Consider the following 24695-nt stretch of genomic DNA (forward strand, 5'->3'; position numbering starts at 1 on the left):
CAGCCAACAACCTGAAAAGATTGGAAGTGATTCTTCTTCCAGAGTATCCAGGTGAAAACATCAGCTGACACCTGGACTTTCAGACTCCTGAGATGCTGAGCAACCTCTGGGCTACAGAACACGCGCATTAATAAGTGGGTGTTGTTTAAGCTGCTTGTTGTTTAGTTGTTGTCATGTCCTACAGTTTTGTGACCCATGGACTGAAGCCTGTCAGGCTTCCCTATTCATGGCATTTCCCAAGCAAGAACACTGGAGTGGGTTACCATTTCTTTTTGCAGGGGATCTTCCTAACCCAGGGATCAAACACTGGTCTCCTGCATTGGCAGGCAGAGTCTTTACCCCTGAGCCACCAGGGAAGCCCTATGAAGCAATAGAAAGCCAATAAAAGCAAAAGCAGATAGTACCATTACCATTTCACCAAAAAGGAGACTGGTTCAGAAAGATGAACTGATTTGCTTAATTTTATTCTGAAATTAGTGACAAGACTGAGATTAGTACCTCAGATCCTTATTTATACTCGAACATCCTTCCCACAGCAATATACTGCTCCACACTAAAGGGTTTTGCTGGAAGGTTTTTATTTTTAACCTCTGCCCACCAACAAGGTAGAAATTGAAAGCATAATATATTGTCTTCTTTCATATAGCTCAATACAGAGTAAAGCATTGACTTTTATTAACGTTCACATAAGTTCTGTAGTATGATGAAAACAATCAAAATCATGTAAATGTCAAGTTGTTATTATTTTTAAAAGAAATCTTGAATCAAATGTCAGTCCTCATCACTAAACAAACAATATTCCGAATAGTTGAGATCAGGAAATGTGATTGGTAATTCTACCCACTTTTTGTATTGTTTCTTTGGTAAATTATTTTGGAAAACCACTACAAAATTCTTTATTTTGAGGCAAGGCAAATCTAAGCCTTTGTGCACCATCATCGTTCCCCAAGCCTGGAAAACAAAAGAGAGAGGGAGAGGAAAGATTAAATGCACATTCAATTAAGAATTCCTTTTGGCCAAAGTAAAATTAAGCCCACAGCAATTTACTTACTTGGCCACATTTTTTGCAGATTATCTCGCCATTTGTTTGATACTCAGCACACGTTGTTTGCAGTGCTTTGTTTCCTCTCACAAAGTACAGTTTCCTAAAATTATCAAGGAGTCAGAATCATCCCTGAGAATTCATATAGGACCAGTACACAGCCCATGGCACACACTACTGGGCTTGCCAGTCATCCACATGCGTGCACCGTTCTATACTCCATCCCTTTGGCCAAATCACTGGGCACACACCTCTCATGGTATGTTGCTTTTTATGGCTTCTTTCATGTCTGTTGATTATTTTAATTAGACTTAAGATGCTCAAGAAGTTGAAAATAAATATGAGCATTCACAAACTGATCTGGTTTGGATGAAAATGGCTTTGGGTCTTACACTTCTCCTTTCCTGCCTTTGTGTATATATTTGAAAAATGGACCCTTGAAATAAGGTTCATAATTTGGGGACTAAGAAGGGGAAGTTCTGGAAAACTAATGAATCTCATCTGTACTATTTTGTTAGACCATTTACAATACAAACTGCTTTATCCCTTATAAAGAAACTTAAAAGACTTTAAGTCTTCTCTTGGACTTACTTGAACTCTGGTGTCATATTGACATGGTGCATCTTCTCAATTACGTGGATATCTTCTCCAGAGCAGGCTGGCACACTACAGTTTTTACACAGAAAATTTATTAATGATGGCTTGTCCTTGAACTGCTTTGCAATACTTCTCTTGGTTTTCATTTTCTTTTCCATTATACTTTGCATCTGTAATTCCAAAATCTGCAAAAGAATATTCAATGTGATTTTTTTTTCATAGTTTCAATGAAGTAAGTTGCCTGGAATTCAGAGATCTTAGATAGTTATGAAAATATACACTTGACTTATAGTGTAAAAATAAAAGTGAGGAGGTGATGGCCCCCAAAGAGTTTAGTATAGAATCTTCTCCTACAATAATGGAAATGTGGAATCCTTAAGTGTGCAAAACATATCCCATTCCATTTTTTTAAATGCTCTACTGTGAGAAAATGTTTGGCAATATTTGATAAAGACAAAGGGAACAAAGACAAAAAGAATGAAACTCCTTCTAATCCGCATCTCCATAGGTTTTAATTTTATCTCATAAAATAAGTTTACTCTTTCTTCCACATGAAGTCTCTTTAAAGAACTAAACATTCTTACTTCATCACCCTTAGTCGTTTCTTATCCATGATAAGCCTCCAGTTTCTTTCATTTCTCTTCATATATTGTAACTTCCAGACTTGTCACTATTTTATCTCTATACAATTGTGACAGAAAATACTAGTTTCCCACCTAGGATCCATTCTTCATAGTACCAGAACTACAATTTTATTCTGAGTGGAAATACACCACTAAATAACTACATTTACAAGTCAGTGGCCTTTAAGACATAAGTCTATAAGATGTTGAACAAAATTTCCAGAAAGGATCTTTAAGTATCAGGTAGCTGGCATGGGCACTATTGCCTTTTCCATCCTTCTCCCCCTTCCTTCTTAGAGTGAACATGCAGCAGTTGAAATTCTAAAAGCTTTGACCTTGAGAATGGAAGCCAAATAGTAAAAAGGCAGAGAAGAGAAAGGAATTTTGGCATCCTGATGACATCATGGAGCTATTGTGTTATGTCTAGATTACCCACAGTCTTTAGATGAGAGAATAAAATCTTTAAATTTTTATATTCCAAATTATGTGGCTAATGGAGAAACTTATTCATTACAGAAATTTATGAGAGATATAAAACTTGAGATAGAGACTGGCCAGTTCTCATACCTATACAACTTCACAGTAGACAATTCTAGCTTTTAAATAATTTACCTCCAAACTAAACCTCTCAAAGATGACAAATTGATATTAAGTTGTGGAGGAAGCCATTGTTTTCCTTAAAATCAAAGGAAAGATTTCAGGAAAAGTAAACTATCGGTGCTGATGAACAAAACTGAATAGCCCAGTTCTCTGGCTCTCACCTCTGTTTTAGACCTTGACTCGAGGCAGCCATAGTTAGCACCGAAAAGAGAACAAACCTTGCAAGTGAACCTGTGGGCTATAATACAATTTAATCAGATAAGTATGAATACAAATTTCCTATGTAAATTATAACAATATAATGAATTGAAGTATTCTGTTCTTTAAAAGTTTAATTAGGCTGTTTTTGCAGGATATTTACAGTTCAGTGAGCTGGTGAAAAGATGATCTGGCATAGGAACAGATACATATGGGCAATTAAGAAATAACTATGAATGCAACAGAAAAAAAAGCAAACAAAACAAAGGTCAGTGTTTGGATATGTCACCAGGACACCAGAAACCAAAAGAATAACTCTAAGCTGGTAAAGGACATGAAACAATTTGAAGGGCCAGAAAAGAAAAGAAATCATAACAAATATATGGAAGGCACAGCTATAATCAGTCTGCACGCGTGCTCAGTCGTGCCCAACTCTTTGCAACCTCAGGGACTGCAGTACAGCACACTAGTCTCCTCCATGGAATTCTGCAGGCAAGAATCCTAGAGTGGGGTGCCAGTTCCTTCTCCAATAATAATCAGTCTAATTCCAACTAGAATGTAATGTGGCACATGTTGTTGGGTCAAGGCCAGGGACAATGTTTAGTATCTTCAACTTACTCCTAGAAGTCTGATTTGATTGAAGAAGCTTGGGGTTATGTATAAACTCAGTATATAACATGGAAAATAGACCTCCCCTTATATGTCAACTCAAACTGCTTATTAGTGGTTGCCCCAATGTTATGTTGAGAAGGATTCTTAAATCAGTAGAAAGAAGTGTTTTGACCTGGTGGTGATGTGTGATGGGGCTTTGACCAGAGTAGTGGTGACACGTACCCCATGTCATTGCCAGCCCTTCTCCGGGTTTGTCTACCTGGAGCAATTTTAAGAGAGTAGGTCTCTTAGCCAAAGGAGACCTAAATAAGATAGTCCACAGGGCCCCCAAAGAGACTGTGTCTTTTCTAGAGATTATCTGGAAAAGTGTGACTCACAAACTCCAGAGATGGTTCTAGAGTTTATACAAAACATTGGTCTTGAAACATCAATCTTTGAAAAACATCCCACGTGATTTATTCATTTTGTACTTTAAATGTAAAGTGCTAACTTTCCAGTGGTATTATATGGCTACAAATGTTTGATTTGACACCACAAAATGTTTGGTTTGCCTTATATTTAAAGGGGTTTTAAAATATAAATTCGTGTAGAAACCTGGCCAGGAAACCTTGGAGTTGGTTATAGCAATGCACACCAATTTGAAAGCATCCCTTCCGTGAAACTCTATTTAGGGTAGAGCCAATTCCAATGTTAAGAAACTAACATTCACACCCATATGCAAGGGTGTGAATTTTCTTCTAAATGGATTGTTTGCTATTATAGTAGTTACAGTCTTTAATTCAGTGGTATGGGGGATTTCCTGAAATATTGTAGAAATACATTCTTCCTTTGCTGCATTCCTCTCACAACTCAAATGATTCTATGTTAGTAAACTGAGATGCAGCAAGATGGTATATGATCTATTTTCTTAACATTCGGGGCTAGCCTCAATGTCTCTCCCTCTTAGAGAGGCTTTTCCCAAACATCTAACCTAACGTGCCCAACTAGATGTTTGTTTCACATTGTCTTGACCTAATGCTTCAGCTCTCCTCTCCATACATGTATTACTTGCTTTATTTTTCTTTATCGTTTCTCCTCCTCAAATCTCACCATGTACTCACTCAAATACAAGTTTCACGCAGGAGGGATCTATCTGCGTTGCTTGTGGCTACATGCACTGTTTTTACAACAGTGTTGCCTATTGCCTAACATGCAGTAGGCACTTCACAAATATTTCTAAAATGAAAAAAAGTGTGCCTGTACAGATTAGATGGGACCAAAATGACCAGGTTGAATTGAATAAGTGAGTTGCACTAGTTTTTCTAGATCAGGGAAAATCTAAATTTATATTATCAAACTTTATAGTACAGCTCCCTGATGATTTCTGCCCACCACAGATCTTGAGTCTTTGTATGTGAATCTGGTCTCAGAACAGTCTTTCAAACTGGAATTTATAATTCAGCACAATTTCTGTCTAGAGGCTTAACCACAAAGAGATATCATGGCAACCACAGACAGCCATTTAAAAGTGAAAACTAAATTCAGAGTTAGCCCAAAACAATACCTTATGAGCATACTCCTCTGGTTTCATATTTTGAACACAGTCTATAGCTTTATACATCATTTTCTCTCGGAAATCATTAACTGTCTCACGTTCAACAACCCCTGAGCCGCTTTGGGCAACCAGGACATAGGTGCTCTCATCAGCTCTGGCTCGACCACGGGCCTGAGAACAGAAAGAATCAAGTCAATGAAGTCAATGAAGGGCTGTGCTTTGCTACGAATGCTCCTGTTTTTGTTTCAGAATGATATTCACTGCTCAATATCCCATCATCAAATGATTCCTCTATTCTCTGTAAAGTCAGTTATTATCCATTTTCTTAATAAGCTGGCTATTTGAAACTCAAAATGCACTTCAGTGAAAAACAATGTTGTAGAATGATGATGGTTAGGTTCCCACATGCATGGGTACATGCGTGCTATGTCACTGCAGTCGTGTCTGAGTTTTTATGACCCCATGAACTAGAGCCTGCCAGGCTCCTCTGTTCATGGGATCCTCCAGGCAATCATACTAGAGAGGGTTGTCATGCCCTTCTCAAAGGGATCTTTCCAATCTAGGGATCGAACCTGTCTCTTATATCTCCTGCACTGGCAGGTGAGTTCTTTACCACTGAGGCACCACGGAAGCCCACACTGGCCCTCAAAAGCCTCAATGACACAAGGCCCTCTTGTCTTGCCCTTCTTTTCCCCAGGTACCCCTCTCAAACCCTGCAAACCATCATCAGTGATTTGGGCTGGGGAGTCCCATTGCCCCGCTTCCCAGTAGGGAGGACAACTGGGGAGAAGGGCCTCTCTGACTTTGACACCAGAGCTGAGTGTGAGGCAAGTGCCATTATGTTTCTGGCATCTACCTTCAAAGTTGTAAGAAAACACACTCAGTGTGGTGGTACATTTCTATGCTGTGCTCTGCTTAGTTGCTCAGTCGTGTCTGACTCTTTGTGACCCCATGGACTGTAGTCCTCCAGTCTCCTCTGTCCATGGGGATTCTCCAGGCAAGAATATTGGAGTGGGTTGCCATGCCCTCCTCCAGTGGATCTTCCTAACCAAGGGGTCGAACCCAGGTCTCTTGCATTGCAGGTGGATTCTTTACCCAGCTGAGCCACCAGGGAAGCCCAATATATTTCTTCACTTTTGTATAAAGAGTTAATACTAAGGCACATTTTGAGTAACAAAATTGGTCAGTAGGTGCCCAATATGCTACTGGAGATCAGTGGAGAAATAACTCCAGAGAGAATGAAGGGATGGAGCCAAAGCAAAAACAATACCCAGTTGTGGATGTGACTGGTGATAGAAGCAAGGTCTGATGCTGTAAAGAGCAATATTGCATAGGAGCCTGGAATGTCAGGTCCATGAATCAAGGCAAATTGGAAGTGGTCAAACAGGAGATGGCAAGAGTGAACGTCGATATTCTAGGAATCAGCGAACTAAAATGGACTGGAATGGGTGAATTTAACTAAAATGACCATTAAATCTACTAGTGTGGGCAGGAATCCCTTAGAAGAAATGGAGTAGCCATCATGGTCAACAAAAGAGTCTAAAATGCAGTACTTGGATGCAGTATCAAAAACGACAGAATGATCTGTGTTCATTTCCAAGGCAAACCATTCAATATCACAGTAATCCAAGTCTATGCCCCAACCAGTAACACTGAAGAAGCTGATGTTGAACAGTTCTATGAAGACCAACAAGACCTTTTAGACCTAACACCTAAAAAAGATGTCCTTTTCATTATAGGGGACTGGAATGCAAAAGTAGGAAGTCAAGAAACACCTGGAGTAACAGGCAATTTGGCCTTGGAATATGGAATGAGGCAGGGCAACGGTTAATAGAGTTTTGCCAAGAGAACGCACCGGTCATAGCAAATACCCTCTTCTAACAACACAAGAGAAGACTCTACACATGGACATCACCAGATGTTCAACACTGAAATCAGATTGATTATATTCTTTGCAGCCAAAGATGGAGAAGCTCTATGCAGTCAGCAAAAACAAGACTGGGAGATGACTGTGGCTCAATCATGAGCTTCTTATGGCCAAATTCAGACTTAAATTGAAGAAAGTAGGGAAAACCACTGCACCTTTCAGGTATGACCTAAATCAAATCTCTTATGATTATACAGTGGAAGTGAGAAATAGATTTAAGGGCCTAGATCTGATAGATAGAGTGCCTGATGAACTATGGAATGAGATTCGTGACATTGTACAGGAGACAGGGATCAAGACTATCCCCATGGAAAAGAAATGCAAAAAAGCAAAATGGCTGTCTGAGGAGGCCTTACAAATAGCTGTGAAAAGAAGAGAAGCAAAAAGCAAAGGAGAAAAGGAAAGATATAAGCATCTGAATGCAGAGTTCCAAAGAATAGCAAGAAGAGATAAGAAAGCCTTCTTCAGCGATCAATGCAAAGAAATAGAGGAAAACAACAGAATGGGAAAGACTAGAGATCTCTTCAAGAAAATTAGAGATACCAAGGGAACATTTCTTGCAAAGATGGGCTCGATAAAGGACAGAAATGGTCTGGACCCAACAGAAGCAGAAGATATTAAGAAGAGGTGGCAAGAATACACAGAAGAACTGTACAAAAAAGATCTTCACGACCCAGATAATCACGATGGTGTGATCACTCATCTAGAGCCAGACATCCTGGAATGTGAAGTCAAGTGGGCCTTAGAAAGCATCACTACGAACAAAGCTAGAGGAGGTGATGGAATTCCAGTGGAGCTATTTCAAATCCTGGAAGATGATGCTGTGAAAGTGCTGCACTCAATATGCCAGCAAATTTGGAAAACTCAGCAGTGGCCACAGGACTGGAAGAGGTCAGTTTTTATTCCAATCCCTAAGAAAGGCAATGCCAAAGAATGCTCAAACTACCACACAATTGCACTCATCTCACATGCTAGTAAAGTAATGCTCAAAATTCTCCAAGCCAGGCTTTAGCAATATGTGAATCGTGAACTTCCAGATGTTCAAGCTGGTTTTAGAAAAGACAGAGGAACCAGAGATCAAATTGCCAACATCCGCTTGATCATCGAAAAAGCAAGAGAGTTCCAGAAAAACATCGATTTCTGCTTTATTGACTATGCCAAAGCCTTTGACTGTGTGGATCACAATAAACTGTGGAAAATTCTGAAAAAGATGGGAATACCAGACCACCTGACCTGCCTCTTGAGAAACCTATATGCAGGTCAGGAAGCAACAGTTAGAACTGGACATGGAACAACAGACTGGTTCCAAATAAGAAAAGGAGTACGTCAAGGCTGTATACTGTCACCCTGCTTATTTAACTTTATATGCAGAGTACATCATGAGAAACGCTGGGCTGGAAGAAGCACAAGCTGGAATCAAGATTGCCGGGAGAAATATCAATAACCTCAGATATGCAGATGACACCACCCTTATGGCAGAAAGTGAAGAGGAACTAAAACGCTTCTTGATGAAAGTGAAAGATGAGAGTGAAAAAGTTGGCTTAAAGCTTGACATTCAGAAAATGAAGATCATGGCATCTGGTCCCATCACTTCATGGGAAATAGATGGGGAAACAGTGGAAACAGTGTCAGACTTTATTTTTGGGGCTCCAAAATCACTGCAGATGGTGACAGCAGCCATGAAATTAAAAGACGCTTACTCCTTGGAAGGAAGGTTATGACCAACCTAGATAGCATATTCAAAAGCAGAGACATTACTTTGCCAACAAAGGTCCATCTAGCCAAGGCTATGGTTTTTCCAGTGGTCATGTATGGATGTGAAAGTTGGACTGTGAAGAAAGCTGAGCACCGAAGAATTGATGCTTTTGAACTGTGGTGTTGGAGAAGACTCTTGAGAGTCCCTTGGACTGCAAGAAGATCCAACCAGTCCATTCTGAAGGAGATCAGCCCTGGGATTTCTTTGGAAGGAATGATGCTAAAACTGAAACTCCAGTACTTTGGCCACCTCATGCGAAGAGTTGACTCATTGGAAAAGACCCTGATGCTGGGAGGGAATGGGGGCAGGAGGAAAAGGGGATGACAGAGGATGAGATGGCTGGATGGCATCACCGACTCATTGGAAGTAAGTTTGAGTGAACTCCAGGAGTTGGTGATGGACAGGGAGGCCTGGCGTGCTGTGTTTCATGGCGTTGCAAAGAGTTGGATACGACTGAGCGACTGACTGAACTGAACTGAACTGAACTGAGTAACAAAAATGTTATGGCCTTGGCCAGGAACCTCACCATCAATGCTATCATCCTCATGAAAAATTCATTCTGAGTAGTGAGGCATTTAACGCAGCAACTCCTGAAATACAAGTATTTCTTAATTTGGTGGCTTTCTGATTATCTGGTTGATTTCTCTTTTTGTAAGAAAACAGATATATTTTTTAAAGTATGTGTGCTTTTCTATTAAAAGAAATCAAAACACACAAAAAAAGGGCTTCCCCTTGTGGCTCAGCTGGTAAAGAATCTGCCTGCAATGTGGGAGACCTGGGTTCGATCCCTGAATTGGAAGATCCTTGGAGAAGGGAAAGACTACCCACTCCAGTATTCTGGCCTGGATAATTCCATGAACTGTATACTTAATGGGGTTACAAAGAGTCGGACACAAGTGAGCAATTTTCACTTTCCATTTCATGTGTGCTGTTTTACTAAAAGAAAACAAAACAAGGACACAAATAAAGAAATTAACATATTTGAGGTATCTGAATGTACCTGGACCATGGCTATTTCATTAGTGACGAGACCATAACGGATAACGATATTACATTCTTTAATATCCAGACCTTCTTCTGCCACTGTGGTAGCGATAAGCAGATTTATTTTTCCCGTGCGAAATTTACTAATGACTTCTTTTTGTTCATTCTGTAGAAACATTTTAGTAAATTAAATGTTGTAATGCTAAACACATTAAAATCTTCTAATTAGGAAAAGAAATACTAAATTGCAACTGGTCAGTGTAAATGAAAGGATTAGATCATACACGGATTTGCTGCCATCTGTTTTTGGCATTGAACAAAGACATGATGGTAAGGCAACATTTGATTTCCAATCTGGGATTACCGCACAATAACAAAAATATTTCCATCCTCCAGTCTGGAGGTGGGAAGGCCATCATTTGTGCCAAGGAAACAAACTGACGGGTGACTTAGGAGGAAGAAAGGAGGAAATGCTTTCAGCTGAGAAGAGGATACAGCAATGAGAAACTAAAATAGGCTTTGTTTTTTACTACATTAACTTCAGAATCTTTAACAGTCAGAGAATAAGATGCTATGACACTTTTAAAGACAGTCAAATTTTGAGTCAGAGAGAAAATATACACTGTATTTTGCATTTGGTCACTTTAAGAGTCATTCAAGCAAAGAAACATGAAGTATTCCTGGCAGAAACTGAAAGCGTTGGTTGCCTCCAGGGAGAGGAGCTGGGAGACTGAAGGACCCCAGTGTGCCCTGTACCTTATTAATTTTTAAAAGAGGTAAATATATTATCCATTCAAAAGGATGATATAAACAAAAATGAAATAATGTTATTAAAAATGTAATTAAAACAGTTATATTTAAATTTTAAAAATCTGAATTTTGAAAGTTAACATAGGTAAAGGAATCAAATATTCACTTGAGCTCTTACATGGGAGGAACTGGTAAGCATAAACCTAGCTTGATGTAGCCAGTGGAGTTTTATTTTCATAACTATTCTTATCAAAGCAGTTGATCCAGTGGCCTTTGGTGTATATTTACCCTATCTTTTGCCTCCATACATTAAATAAAAATACACCTGTCAGATAGACTGTATGTTCTCCTATTCCCATCCAATTCTTTTCAGAGGCAGGATGACATATATCTTTCTTTTTGACTTCTAACTGCTGGAGAATCTTGCAGAAAGATCCCTCTCCAGTCTTCTCTGATAATTTTTCCTTCTTGCATTTATGCCCACTATTGATACAAACTTGACAGATCCCTGAATTTTAGATGTTTGGGCCTTCATTCAAAGGAGTAACTTTAATAGTGAGAATTTCAGACTCAGTGTCAGACCCTCACATCATATTACATAAATGCCTAACTCCTCTTCCAATGAGTAAGTCCAAGTCAGTCTACAGGTGAGGATGTGGAGAGTGAGGAAGGGGGTGTGTTCTATATTTTGGTATTCAGCCACCTAGTCAAAACTGGATAAGCAAAGAGTAGCTTGAATGCATACTTGCCATTTGTAACCCGTCTCTTTCCAAAGAGGAGCCAAGGCCAAATAAAATCAAAGTCTTAACACTAAAGCTAATAGAATAAAAACTAAAAAATGGGGCCCAAAGTGAAAAAGTATAGGTGTATGACTTGTAGGAATTAAAACAGAAGCTGAGAGAATGAACTTCAGTTTTGCTATAAGTTTCCTGGCAGCTAGGGCAAAGAGGAAAACAAATCAGGTAAAGCAGCTCTAATCATAAAGAAGGAGTAAACTCCATACCTAAAGAAAAGAGTGCTTTCTTTCACATAAACTTTAGAAGCAACTCCAATATAAGTAGAGAGTATACCAACAGTTTTGGTGCACAATTTGAAGAACAACTTCTTTTCAATAAATGTTAAAACAAATTCAGTTTGTTCCAATGAACCAAATGATGATGACCTTAATGGAACTAAAGTGTCCCTTTGTCCAGAAAAACTCAGGACCAATAGGACTTCAGAAGACATTTTACACTAACAAGCCATTTCTGTTTCACTCATATTTATAATCTCTATAAGTGTCTTTTATTCCTTCTTCCAAGCGTTTTTTACTGTTCACATAAGTAGTATAATAAATTAAAAGCAAAACAACACAAAACTCGAAAAGAAAATCTCTCATGGTCCCAAATCTCTATCACATCAAATGTCTTAATTTTTCCAAGTTCCCTTAAAGATCTCATCCTATGCAAACATATTTTACATAGTTCTAATTATAATGCACACATTTTTGTGGAAATTTGATTTTTCGATTTGATATTATATTGTGACTGTTTTCTCATTTTGTTACTAAGTTTAAGTGTTAAGAATTCTTGCAAAAGAAACCCAATATAGAAAGTTCCTCCAAGAACATGGAGAAAGTGATTCCTAGAACAAAGTTTAGCCTATCAAATGCCACAGATTGATGGCTATTAAACTCACATTTTCTTTCAAGAACAATTGTTTCATTTTATTAAAGTATTTGTGGGTTGGTGAGAAGATTGATGAAAAAAGACTACAAGTGAAGAGAAATCACAACATAAGAAAAAAAAATCCAAAAGGATGTTTTCACCTGTGTCATGGGCTTGAACTCGCTGCTGTGTCCAGCGCCAATAAGATGGTGGGCTTTGACTCCTACTTCTGAAAATTTTTCATTTTCAGTAATCCACTGGGAAAGGGCATAGGCACTCTGTCGTGTTTTCGTGAAAATTATTCCTCGTGCTGACCCTTCAGTCCTTGAATATTGTTCCATGATGGTGTTTCTCAATTTGATGAGCTTTTCATTTTCATGTTCTGGGTTTTGGGCTAGTTTTTTCAACTTTTTCTTATTTCCTTTAAGAAATAATTCATTTATTTCCTTTTTTAACTCAAGCATACTCGATTTACAATGTTCTGTCAGTTTCAGATATACAGCAAAGTATACAGAAATATATATACATTTTTAAATATTCTTTTCCATTATGGCTTATTCCAAAATATTGAATACAGTTCCCTGGGCTATACAGGAGGACCTTGCTCTTTATCTGTTTTATATATATGGATTGTAGTTTGTGTATGCCAATCCCAAACTCTTAATTTATCCCTCTCCCTCTGCCTTTCCCCTTTGGTAACCATAAGTTTCCTATCTATGTCTGTGAGTCTGTTTCTGTTTTATAAATAAGTTTGTATCATATTTGACTTTCCACATATAAGTGATATCAGATAATTATTTGTCTTTCTCTGAATGGCTTACTTCATTTAGTATGATAATCTCCACGTTCACCCATGTAGCTACAAATGGCATTATTTCATTCTTCTTTTATAGCTGAGTAGTATCTTTCATTGTCTGTGTACATGTATAGCTACAGATATAGATGATATAAATATAGATAGAGATAGAGATGTAGAGCATCTTTGTTATCCATTCATCTATTGATGTACATTTAGGTTGCATCCATGTCTTGGCTATTGTGAATAGTGCTGCTATGAGTATTTGGATGCATGCATCTTTCCAAATTAGAGTGCTCTCTGGATATATGCCCAGGAATAGGATTGCTGGATCATATAGTAACTTTGTTTTTAGTTTTTTAGGGAGCCTCCATACTGTTCTCAACAGTGGCTCCACAAATTTACATTTCCATCAGCAGTGCAGGACAGCTCATTTTTCTCCACACTCTCTCTAGCACTTGCTATTTGTAGATGGCCATTCTGACTGTGTGAGGTGACATCTTATTACAGTTTTGATTTGCAAGAAATAATTAGCTTAAATTCATAAAATATATGAATAACTAACTGGAAGACTTCATATAATGAAGTACTGAGAAGTTAAACTATAGTTAATCTTGTGCCGTATCTAATAATCAGGCTAGTTTTTAAAATAAATTTATTGTGGTCAACCTAATAATAAAACCAGAAGACCAAATGATAAATTAAGATAATACAGCTCATCGCTAGTTAATCCCATCAATTAGAAATAGCTCCAATATGAATGGAGTTTCTTCTTTCAAAATGAGAAATTTTAAGAGAACTTTTTGAAGAGTTCTTAAGAAGTAGTGGGTTCATGCCAAAGAGATAAATGCATGAGTCCATGCAAAAATGTTACACTGATTCTTACCCCAAAATAGAGATATGAGAAAGTCATCTGTCTCGTGCAGCTTCAAAGGTGTTTTTCCATCACCCACATCTTCATTATCACCATCGTCATCACTCTCATCACTGTCATCTCCTAGGAGGACTGCAAACTTCTTCTCTTTCTCATCATTGTAGAAAGTTTCAAGGTGATTATATGCATCAATCATACGGATTGTATCATTAATTTGTAGGGCCTCATTGTACTTCCTCAGATGTTCTGCACAAACACGATCTTTGCGATTTCCTTCTTTTGCAGCTATGAAAAATATGTTATGTACAATGAAATAATGATAGAATACTCCCCCAAGTGTGCTGTGGACTTAAATATGTTAATATGTTTATGATACTGACTTGAAAATAGACTTCACTTTGGTTTTGAAATGAGCAAATTAAGGCTCAAAATGTGCCATGAGCACAAAAAGGAGGCGAGTTTCTGACTCTTAGGCTTGCTACTTCTATTCTGCATCAGCAAAAAAAAAAAAAAAAAAACCACTTGATTCATGCTGACTCTGAGGAATAGCATGAAAAACACATTAGTTAAGTTTGCATGGGGAAACAGAGATGCTAATATTTATCTTAATATTTTAAATAGATAATAAGTGAAAGACTCTGGAGATTAAGAGAAAATGGATGAATTTGTGCCTCTTTCCTTAGATAAGGAGTCAGGACATTTTTATCCTTGTCCTACTTAGAACACAGAAATTCCATTTGCTATTATATTTGCTTTCAGTTTGCTTGGGAAACATGTGACCTGGAATCTTGGTATAAACATGGGATAAAGCAAATGTTATGTTAAAACCCAAATTACCTTTTTTTTCCATTTGAATGAGCCATTGTTCATAGGGTTGAGTTCCAAAATCTGACATTGGACTAATTTGGCAAAAAATTTGAATCTTTGTCATTATTTCTAGCAGCTTATCTTTAAATGGATCCTAAAAATAAATGATATACTTATTCTTATATGTTTATATTGTTGAATTAATAGCATTATCTTTAATAATTTATATGTTATAACAAATTTGATTCAGATTCATTGTCTAGACAAAGTAACAAGTTACTCTGATCACCTCTTTATACATTCATTTTCTTTTTTTTTATCAGTTTCTATTTTACCTCAACCCTCAAGTCACACCACACCAACACTAGGTATCTGTGCTGGAATTTCCCATTTAAAAGTTAAAAAATAAAATTAATGAATGTCATACATCTTGAATGCTCATAGCTATTTTAAAAATACATATTAAAGTAATATCCCAATTATTTAAAAAGCCTGAACTTAATTTAAAAAAATATTTCTTGGTGAAGAACTGAATAATATTGGTTTCAATATTATTTGTACCAAGATAAAATTTTAAAAGGTAGAGATTTGAGAAAAGCCAGACATAGAAGAATACATACTATGGGGATTTCATTTTTTATTTTTGGCCACACTGCTTAGCATGTGGGATCTCCCCGAACAGGGATCAAACCCACGCTTCCTACACTGGAAGGATGGAGTCTTAACCACTGGACTGCAAGGGAAGTCCCTTGATCTGGATTTTGGTTATACAAGTGCTTTCAGTTTATGAAGATTCAGCAATCTGCACACTTATGAATTTGAACCTTTCTGTATGTGTGTTATATTAATACTTCAATTAAAAAGTATGTGAAATGAAAGTCACTCAGTCGTGTCCATCTCTTTTTGACCCCATGGACCATACAGTCCATGGAATTCTCCAGGCCAGAGCACTGGGGTGGGTAGCCGTTCCCTTCTCCAGGGAATCTTCCCAACCCAGAGAGTGAACCCAGGTCTCTGGCACTGCAGGTGGATTCTTTACCAGCTGAGCTACCAGGGAAACCCAATAAAAAGTATAACTAGAGTTAATTAAGTTGGAGGAAACTGAAGGAGGGCATGGCAACCCACTCCAGTATTCTTGCCTGGAGAATTCCATGGACAGAGGAGCCTGGTAGGCTATAGTCCACAGGGTCGCAAAGAATCGGACACAACTGAATGACTAAGCACAGCATAAGTTAATTAAGTTAAAAGATACGGTAGCGAATTCTTTGAGGATGCTGGGGATTAATTTTAATGATATGATTAGAAACATGCATTTAAACTTATTAAGTAAAACTGAATGAAAAAAGTGAAGAAAAATCAAGTACAGTCAAATGTGCTAGTTCAGCTGGAACAGACAGTTCTATTTTTCAAAATTTCCAGAAAAGAATGACTTATGGAGATTGGTTGCTAACATTAGTTTGGTGCTTATATTTCAAACACAATATTATCTATTATGCATATTTCATAACTCAACATCCTTATGAGGTAGATTTGCAAAGATTACACCTACTATTAAGGACACACAGCTAAAATTTATGGTGCTTTCTATAGTTTACAAAGGAAAGTACTGATATAATGTTCTGGTCACAACGTTCAAACTGACTCAGGTTGATTTTTATAATAAGATATTCATCACAAAAGCACTGTTAAAGTAAATATTCCACTTCTTTACTGTACATATTTTCCTAAGAAATTAAATATGTCAATTAGGTGGGATACCTGTTATTGCCAACTGAAATCTGGTAGTCAAAAATGGCTCTGTTCAATGTTGGGAAAATCAATGCAGAAAAGTAAAACGAATAAAAGAAACTGGTAATCTCTCCAGTTTAGCTTTACAACCTTCCCCACCCTTATCCTTTCTCTCCCACCACAGCTGATACTTAGTAAACAAAACACTAAGCTACTCTTTGTACAAACTAGAAAACTAAAAGATTAAGAATTCACAGCAGTGTTTTGCTGCCTAATATCAATAAAAAAGAATAAAACAAACTTTTCTGCAAAAATTTAAAGTAATATTATTCAGAGTGTCAGTGTAAGATAATCTTTGCATCTTTCAGTTGAATATAGTATCATCAATCAAATAAATATAAAAATTTAAGCACATACTTTTTTGGTGTCATCTGCAATTACAAACTTTTTGCATGGCTCCTTTATTTGCTCTTTAAGTAGATTAATATTTTGTTTCACGGTTTTAATGGTAACTGCATCAAGATTGGCACATATCTGAAAAAGAGACACTTCAATATTCAAATACTATTCCTTTTCAATTGATTCAATGTAGAATTTTTTCTTGTGTGAGAAATATGTAGCATTATTTGCTAAACACAGTATTTTAGTATTGCTTCACTGTGGGTCCAACCAGTAATATTCATCTTGATAGAGTAAAAACAGAACTTCTAAATCAAGTTGGTAGAAAATTCCAGAAAAAGTATTTTTTTTCATTTCTTAAATTCCATTTTTCCAGATGGAAAAAGTAACATGGAGAGAGTACAGAAAATTGCAGAGATGTGAAGAGAATGTTTATAAGCTAATCATATTACACAAGGCATTTATGGGTCATCTTGACATCCATGGATCATATTACCACTTCCTTCTACACATAAAAGAGGACAGTGCAAAGATGAGCAGATGAAGCCCATGTACCTGGATTTAGATTGGAGTTAGTCCTTAATTCTATAAATAAATAATATGTTGGAAAAAATAATTGTGCTTTTGTCTACTCTCTATGCTTTTTACCAACTTCAACTTAAAAATAAGGGACTTAAAATGCAAATACAACGCCTTCATGTCAACATCTTATGTGAATTACTCTGAATTCTTTCAGTGCTTGAGATCAACAGTAGTACTATATATGTTGTTACCATTTGGGGGCAGTAGACAAGAAATATGTTTTTAATTAAAGACTCTTATATCTCCATTTCCCATTTAATTTGCATTACCTGGAACCTGAGTATCACACAGAACAACAACAACAAAAAGGCACAGAAGAAACATGCAATTTTGAAATGCATAGAGTATTTATGAAAATTAGAAACTTTCATAGTTTATGCATACTTCTGTGAATAGATCGTTACGTTTGACAATTAGGGATAGATATTTAAAGGCAGGTATTTAATTTTTTCATGTTTTTCACTAAGTTTGCTCTCCATAATGTTTTTGATATTGTTCTCTGTCACAGTAATTTATTAAGGCACTTACTGCTTTGTACAAGACTGAGTCTATTCACTTCAAAGCGTATAGATTTCTTTTAACTCATGAGCATGGAATACCATCCTTCATGCATTCCAAAGCACTCGGACTTAATCTCAACAGAGAAGCAGTGGCATTTGCTTTAACTTTGGTTTTTTGACTCCTGCATAAAGTTAATGACTTACTTTTAAAATGTGTTCTTCTGCTTTGGCTTGCTTTTTGGCTCCTCCGACACCCGGTGAGGCTGTTAGTCCCACTATTTGAGGTAAGGGAATCAATGGTTTGTTTTCTTTCTTAAGTTTATTGTTTTTCAACTTCTGTTTCAAATAACGCCTCATGATGTTGTTATAAACCACTTCTTTGTTGGTGTGATGGCATTCATCAATGATGATGAGAGAAAAGTCTTAAAAGGAAATTAAAATGGTTTATTTGTCCATATTGGCAAAATATAGTGAAAAAGTACCTTTAAGTTAGTAAACTTAGCAGCCAAGTATCTCTCACTTTTTAAAGGGAAATGTAAGTACCCTAGCCACCTGTATATACAGATGTTTGTGCATATTAATCATGAAACTATCCCTGTTATTATCCCCATTTAATAGGTGAGTTTCAGAAAATTTATAGATCTAAAAAGTGTTATTTGATGGATCAGATCCTGACTTACTACCCCAAACTCTCAGAATTACATTTTTGTTCTTTAACAAAATATTTAAAGTTGGCAAATTTTATCTTCATTCTATCAAATGAAAAACATTATTTAAAAAGGAATAATTTTACCTTATTTTAACATTGCATTTAATTATTATGATTTCATATACTTCCTTCCCTACTTTGCTCCTACCTTTTCTTCCCATCCCCCACAAAATAGAAAGGACTGTATTTATTCTACAGAGAAGAGGGCATATCTAACAGGATCCACTAAAACTTAAAAAGAACTTGTTGGTACTTAGAAATACTGAGCAAATTGGAAGTCCAGTAACTGTTTGATTTAATAATGATATACTGATGCAGAATAAAGTGATCTAATTAAAAACTTATCCTACTTTTTGTTTGCTTCCCCAAGGAAGAAGGTTTTTAATGAAAACTTAAGCAATGGAAGACAATCTAAATCAAAATTATGGAGTGGGAGATTGGGGTTAGCAGATGTACGCTTTTATACATAGAATGGATAAACAACAAGGTTGTAGAAGAGTTATATTCAATATCCTATGATAAACAATAATGGAAATGAATATTAAAAAATAATGTGTATATGTATAAATGAATCATTTTGTGATACAGGAGAAATCAATACAACATTATAAATCAACTACACTTCAATTAAAAATTGATAAAACATAAAAATAATAAACATTTAAACATTTAATCAACTTTAAAAAACTTATTTAACTAATACAGTCCCTGTTACTACTATCAATATTAATACTATTTTATAAAAATAAACATTTCAACCAACCTGACAACTCAATACCATCATCTTCACCTTCTTCTGAGTTTAAAAGGGAGTTTTCAAGGATTTGAGCTGTACTGATAATAACATCATGAGACTTGACAACTTCTGGAAATGTTATTTTCAATTGGGTATCACCACTTAATCTAGTAACATGATACCATTTCTTCAAAAATGGTTCGAACTCTTTGCGGAAGAGCTGTTCAACTAATGGTACCTTTAAACATGCCAAAGTTAAAAAGAAAGAGAAAGTATTGTCAAACAAAAATAGTATTAATCAAAGGCCTCCTATGTGCCAAGCATTAACAGAAATGTTTGCATTATAAGTTAATTAGATGTAACAGCCTATCCATCATTTCATTCATCCACATGTCAATAAGCATTTATTCAATGTCTTTTCATTAGGTGTAGACATTGTGTCTGGAACACAAAGATGTTTAAGGTATAGCTGACAACTCTCAAGAACTCTTTCTAGCCGAGCACATGGATCAAGACTCAAGAAAACAAAACAAATGATCGCAACACAATGTGATAATTCTTCCATGGAAACAAAGAAAGTGATAGCAAAATGGAAGAAGCAACTTCCATTTTGGAAGGGTTTAGAAAAAATTTTAATCTTGTAAACCGTGGGTTAGTGAAGAGATAAACTGAAATTAGGCCTGAATAAGAAACAAAATTTGAATTTTTAAAACAAAGTCAAGCTATAAAGGGCTATGAACACCAAGAGTATTTTAAATTCAATATAACAGTTCACAGGACCCTTATGGGCTGTAGAGTTGTTGGAGGATCACGCCAGAGGCAACCTGCCTAAGGAATTGGAGGATGCAGAAAACCAAAGGTAAGAAGGTAAGATATTGTCTAGGAGAACAGGTAGAGTTGAAGGGATGGACTGCTAGACCAGCTTTGGTGGCTGAAAAAGAACAAAATAGCAAGTTCCTTAAAAAAATAAAAACTGAGTTACTAATGATTCAACAATCCTACCCCTGGGCATATATCCAGAAAAGACGAAAACCCTAATTTGAAAAGATACATGAATCTCAGTGTTCATAGCAGCACAATTTACAACAGACAAGACATGGAAGCAACCTAAACGTCCATCAACACATGAATGCATAAAAAAGATGTTTTATATATGTGTATATATATATATATATATATACATATAATAGACTATTACTCAGCCACAAAAAGAATGCAATAATGCCACAGGAAACAACATGGATGGACATCGAGATTAACTTACTAAGTGAACTAAGTCAAAAAGAAAAAGAAAAATACCATATAACTTATACATGTAATCTGTCCTTGGAAGAAAAACTATGACAAAACTTGACAGCATATTAAAAAGCAGAGACATCACTTTCCTGAGAGAGGTCAAAGCATTCAGTCAAAGCTATGCTTTTTCCAGTAGTCATGTACAAATGTGAGAGTAGGACCATAAATACAGTTGAGCACTGAAGAACTGATGCTTTCAAATTGTGATGCTGGAGAAGATTCTTGGGAGTCTGTTAGGTTGCAAGGAGATCAAATGAGTCAATCCTAAAGGAAACCAATCCTGGATATTCATTGGAAGGACTGATGATGAAGCTAAAGCTCCAATACTTTGGCCACCTGATATAAAGACTCATTGGAAAAGACCTTGATGCTGGGAAAGACTGAGGACAGGAGGAGCAGGGGGCAACAGAGGATGAGATGATTAGACAGCATCACTGACTCAACGGACATGACTTTGAACAAACTCCAGAATATAGTGGAGGGCAAAGGAGCATGGCATTGAGGTTGGACATGGCTTAGTGACTGAACAACAATATATGTGTAAACTAAAAAAAATACAGATGAACTAAATGTAATCTAATGTAATGTAAAATACAAATGAACTTACTTACAAAGTAGAAACAGACTCACAGACACAGAAAGCAAACTTAGGGGAGCTCCCAGGTGACCTAACGATTCCAATTCTGGCTTTCAGTGCCCTGGCCCAGGTTCAATCCCTTGTCTGAGTAGTGAGACCTGCAGGGCTGGTCCTGTTTTGCCCCTGAGCCTAGTGCTGAATTGGAGGAGTGCTCTCAGTTCTTCAGTCCTGCATTCACAATGCCCAGTGAGGCCATCACTCTGCATTCTACCTCACTTTACATTTAGAGATGTCCAGCCTCGGTAACAGCTGAACCTGGTCAAAGCGTTAAGGTTTTGCTGCTCAGTAGAGAACAAAGGAGTTGCGTCTTTGTATGTTGTAGCGACCACTGAAGGTGACTGAGTTGACACCTCAAGGCTCTCACATCACCAGTCATTTAGAACAGCTCGATTACTAGGGAAAGGAATAACCGGGCCCCTGTTGTTTAGTTGCTAAGTTGTATCCATCTCTTAGCAAACTCATGGACTGTGGCCCTCCAGGCCCCTCTGTCCATGGGGTTTCCCAGGCAAGAATACTGGAGTGGATTGCCATTTCCTTCTCCAAGAGATCTTTCCGAACCAGGCCATCTTGAAGGTTATATCCTACGAGAAGCTGTACAGTGGAAGCCCAGGAATGTACAGCATGGCAAAGTTGGCAGAAAGAGTTTCAAGGGCAAACATCAATGAATGAACATTACATTTCTCCTCATGCAATTATCTGATAATGTGATCGGTGGTTATCTTATTTAAAAAATAAGATTTTTAAAATAAGATTAAATTAGATAATATAAGATTTTTAAATAAGATTTTTTTATCTTATTTAAAAATTTAAAAAATATTCATTTTTTAAATTTCGAGATGAACTCTGTTTATGTGAAAAATAAGGGCTGGCTGACCGTCTTAGCTGGACAGAACCAAGGAAGAACACTTCTTTGTATTATTATTTAGTTGAAATGATGAGGGTTTCTAAGAGTGAATGTAGGAGGGGAGAAGGGGCTAAAAGGAGCCCATGAATTCCAAGGAAACAAAGTGAATAAATAACAAAGTTTGGTAAGTGAAAGAATATAACACAGGGTTGAAAGAGAAAATTTCACTTAGTTGTTTTTCTCCCTCCAAAGTGAGATCTCTTGTCTGTCTGTCACAAAATCAATTGAGAGATTTGGAGAACACAGATTCCCAAGCCCCACTCAAGAACTACTGAACCTAGAGACTGACCATATTTAGGAAAGAGTCCTGAAGCCTGCACTTTATGAAGCTTCCAATATGACATTTAAGTTTTTTCAAAATTTTTTTTAAAAGAACCACAGCTCTTCTTTTTCTTCCACAAAGTCATTTCTGATTCAGTTTTATAGGACTATTCTTTTCATTCTACTTATACAAGACAGAGGAAATAATCTAAGAAGGAAGTCAGCAAAAAAGAGTCTGAAGAAGTAAAAGAAGATTAAATGTAGTGGAGACTGCATGCTCCAGAGGAGAGAAAGTGAGCTCTGAAAACAAATACTCCAGCTACTTGCTTATTGTGTGACCTTGGACAAGTCACTTAAGCATCTCTTATCTCCAATTAACAAAGTCAGGAAAATATCAACCTGTGATGGAAGTGTTATGAAAAATAAATGAAATAGAGGCTGACATAGTGCCAGTACTCAGAAAACTTCCCTGGTATTTCACCATCTTTTTATTCTAGTAGTAGAGAATGGTAGAAGGGAGGACCAGTTCCCTTCAGAAGAAAAGGGTTCAAGTCTCAGCTCTGCTGCAGATGACGCCTGACAGGCCAATTAAAGCCCAAATCCTCAGTTTCCTGATTGCTAAAATGGCGATATTTATGGTTACTAAAAAGAAGCCTTGATGAAAGTGAAAGAGGAGAGTGAAAAAGTTGGCTTAAAGCTCAACATTCAGAAAACGAAGATCATGGCGTCCAGTTCCATCACTTCATGGGAAATAGATGGGGAAACAGTGGAAACAGTGTCAGGCTTTATCTTTTTGGGCTCCAAAATCACTGCAGATGGTGACTGCAGCCATGAAATTAAAAGACGCTTATTCCTTGGAAGAAAAGTTATGACCAACCTAGATAGCATATTCAAAAGCAGAGACATCACTTTGCTGACTAAGGTCCGTCTAGTCAAGGCTATGGTTTTTCCTGTGGTCATGTATGGATGTGAGAGTTGGACTATGAAGAAGGCTGAGCGCCGAAGAATTGATGCTTTTGAACTGTGGTGTTGGAGAAGACTCTTGAGAGTCCCTTGGACTGCAAGGAGATCCAACCAGTCCATTCTGAAGGAGATCAGCCCTGGGTGTTCTTTGGAAGGAATGATGCTAAAGCTGAAACTCCAGTACTCTGGCCACCTCATGCGAAGAGATGACTCATTGGAAAAGACTCTGATGCTGGGAGGGATTGGGGGCAGGAGGAGAAGGGGATGACAGAGGATGAGATGGCTGGATGGTATCACTGACTCGATGGATGTGAGTCTGAATGAACTCCGGGAGTTGGTGATGGACAGGGAGGCCTGGCGTGCTGTGATTCATGGGGTCGCAAAGAGTCGGACACGACTGAGCGACTGAACTGAACTGAGCTGAAAAAGAAGAGCTGTGTGATTTCAGTGAGAGGATGTAAAGTGCAACACAGTAGTCATTATTATATTAATACACAGCTCTCATTTCCTAGACCATAGATTCCTCGAGGGCAGGCTCTGCATTTGATATGTCTTTAAATACTCTCATGCTGCTGAATCATTTAAGAATCTCCATACGATGCTGTAGAGAAGGAAATGGCAGCCCACTCCAGTATTCTTGCCTGGGAAATCCCATGGACAGAGAGCCTGGTAGGCTACAGTCCACGGGGTTGCAAGAGTCAGACATGACTTAGAGACTAAACCACCACCACCATGGTCTGGAGTGGCATAGAAACCTGAGGTTCTGTGCATAAAGGATGGGCTGAGATATTCCAAAGAAGCAGCATATTTTGGTCTACAGAATAAAAAGACGTTGTCACAGGAGGTGGCAGGTGTTGGAAATCCTGAGACTCACTTTGGGTGGTATTGACTTCCTCCTGAAGGACACAAAGAGAGCCAGATGCAAGCCTGACATGGCTAATTGGGAGGTGTGCGGTCCTCTTGGAGCCTTTTCCTGAGATGTGACAGAGTGCCTGCCAAGACTAATCAAACCCAAATGCTACCCACTTCTGCTGAATCATATGGGGCTGTATTATAGCATCTAGGAACCTGGGATTTCTCTCTCATGATGTTGAAGTCCTAGATAGGAAATAGAAAGTCTGGGAACACAGGTGGTGTTTTCGTTTCTCCCTGCATCTGAAGGCGATAACTTTGGAAAGGATAGAGAAAGGGAGACAAAAGTAAATGGTATTAGGAAACAGGATTTCTCCTTTTT

At 37.4% G+C, this 24695-nt stretch overlaps 1 protein-coding gene across 1 annotated transcript in view; it reads right to left on the reverse strand.

Annotated features, from left to right (window-relative positions):
* Window positions 1–443: 443 nt before the first annotated feature.
* The window catches only part of IFIH1 (interferon induced with helicase C domain 1), a 59680-nt gene continuing 35428 nt past the window's right edge, over window positions 444–24695 (reverse strand). Inside the window, exons 6-16 of the mRNA XM_040229240.1 lie at window positions 19428–19638; window positions 18160–18377; window positions 16892–17008; window positions 14777–14900; window positions 13952–14224; window positions 12431–12690; window positions 9890–10039; window positions 5216–5377; window positions 1634–1824; window positions 1052–1145; window positions 444–951 (exon numbers count right to left, since the gene is read on the reverse strand). Of these exons, the coding sequence (XP_040085174.1) occupies window positions 772–951; window positions 1052–1145; window positions 1634–1824; window positions 5216–5377; window positions 9890–10039; window positions 12431–12690; window positions 13952–14224; window positions 14777–14900; window positions 16892–17008; window positions 18160–18377; window positions 19428–19638 (1980 nt within the window). The 3' untranslated portion in view covers window positions 444–771. The remainder of the gene's footprint in view (window positions 952–1051; window positions 1146–1633; window positions 1825–5215; window positions 5378–9889; window positions 10040–12430; window positions 12691–13951; window positions 14225–14776; window positions 14901–16891; window positions 17009–18159; window positions 18378–19427; window positions 19639–24695) is intronic.

The sequence above is a fragment of the Oryx dammah genome, unplaced genomic scaffold, assembly GCF_014754425.2.
Source record: "Oryx dammah isolate SB20612 unplaced genomic scaffold, SCBI_Odam_1.1 HiC_scaffold_27, whole genome shotgun sequence".
Classification (NCBI taxonomy): domain Eukaryota; kingdom Metazoa; phylum Chordata; class Mammalia; order Artiodactyla; family Bovidae; genus Oryx; species Oryx dammah.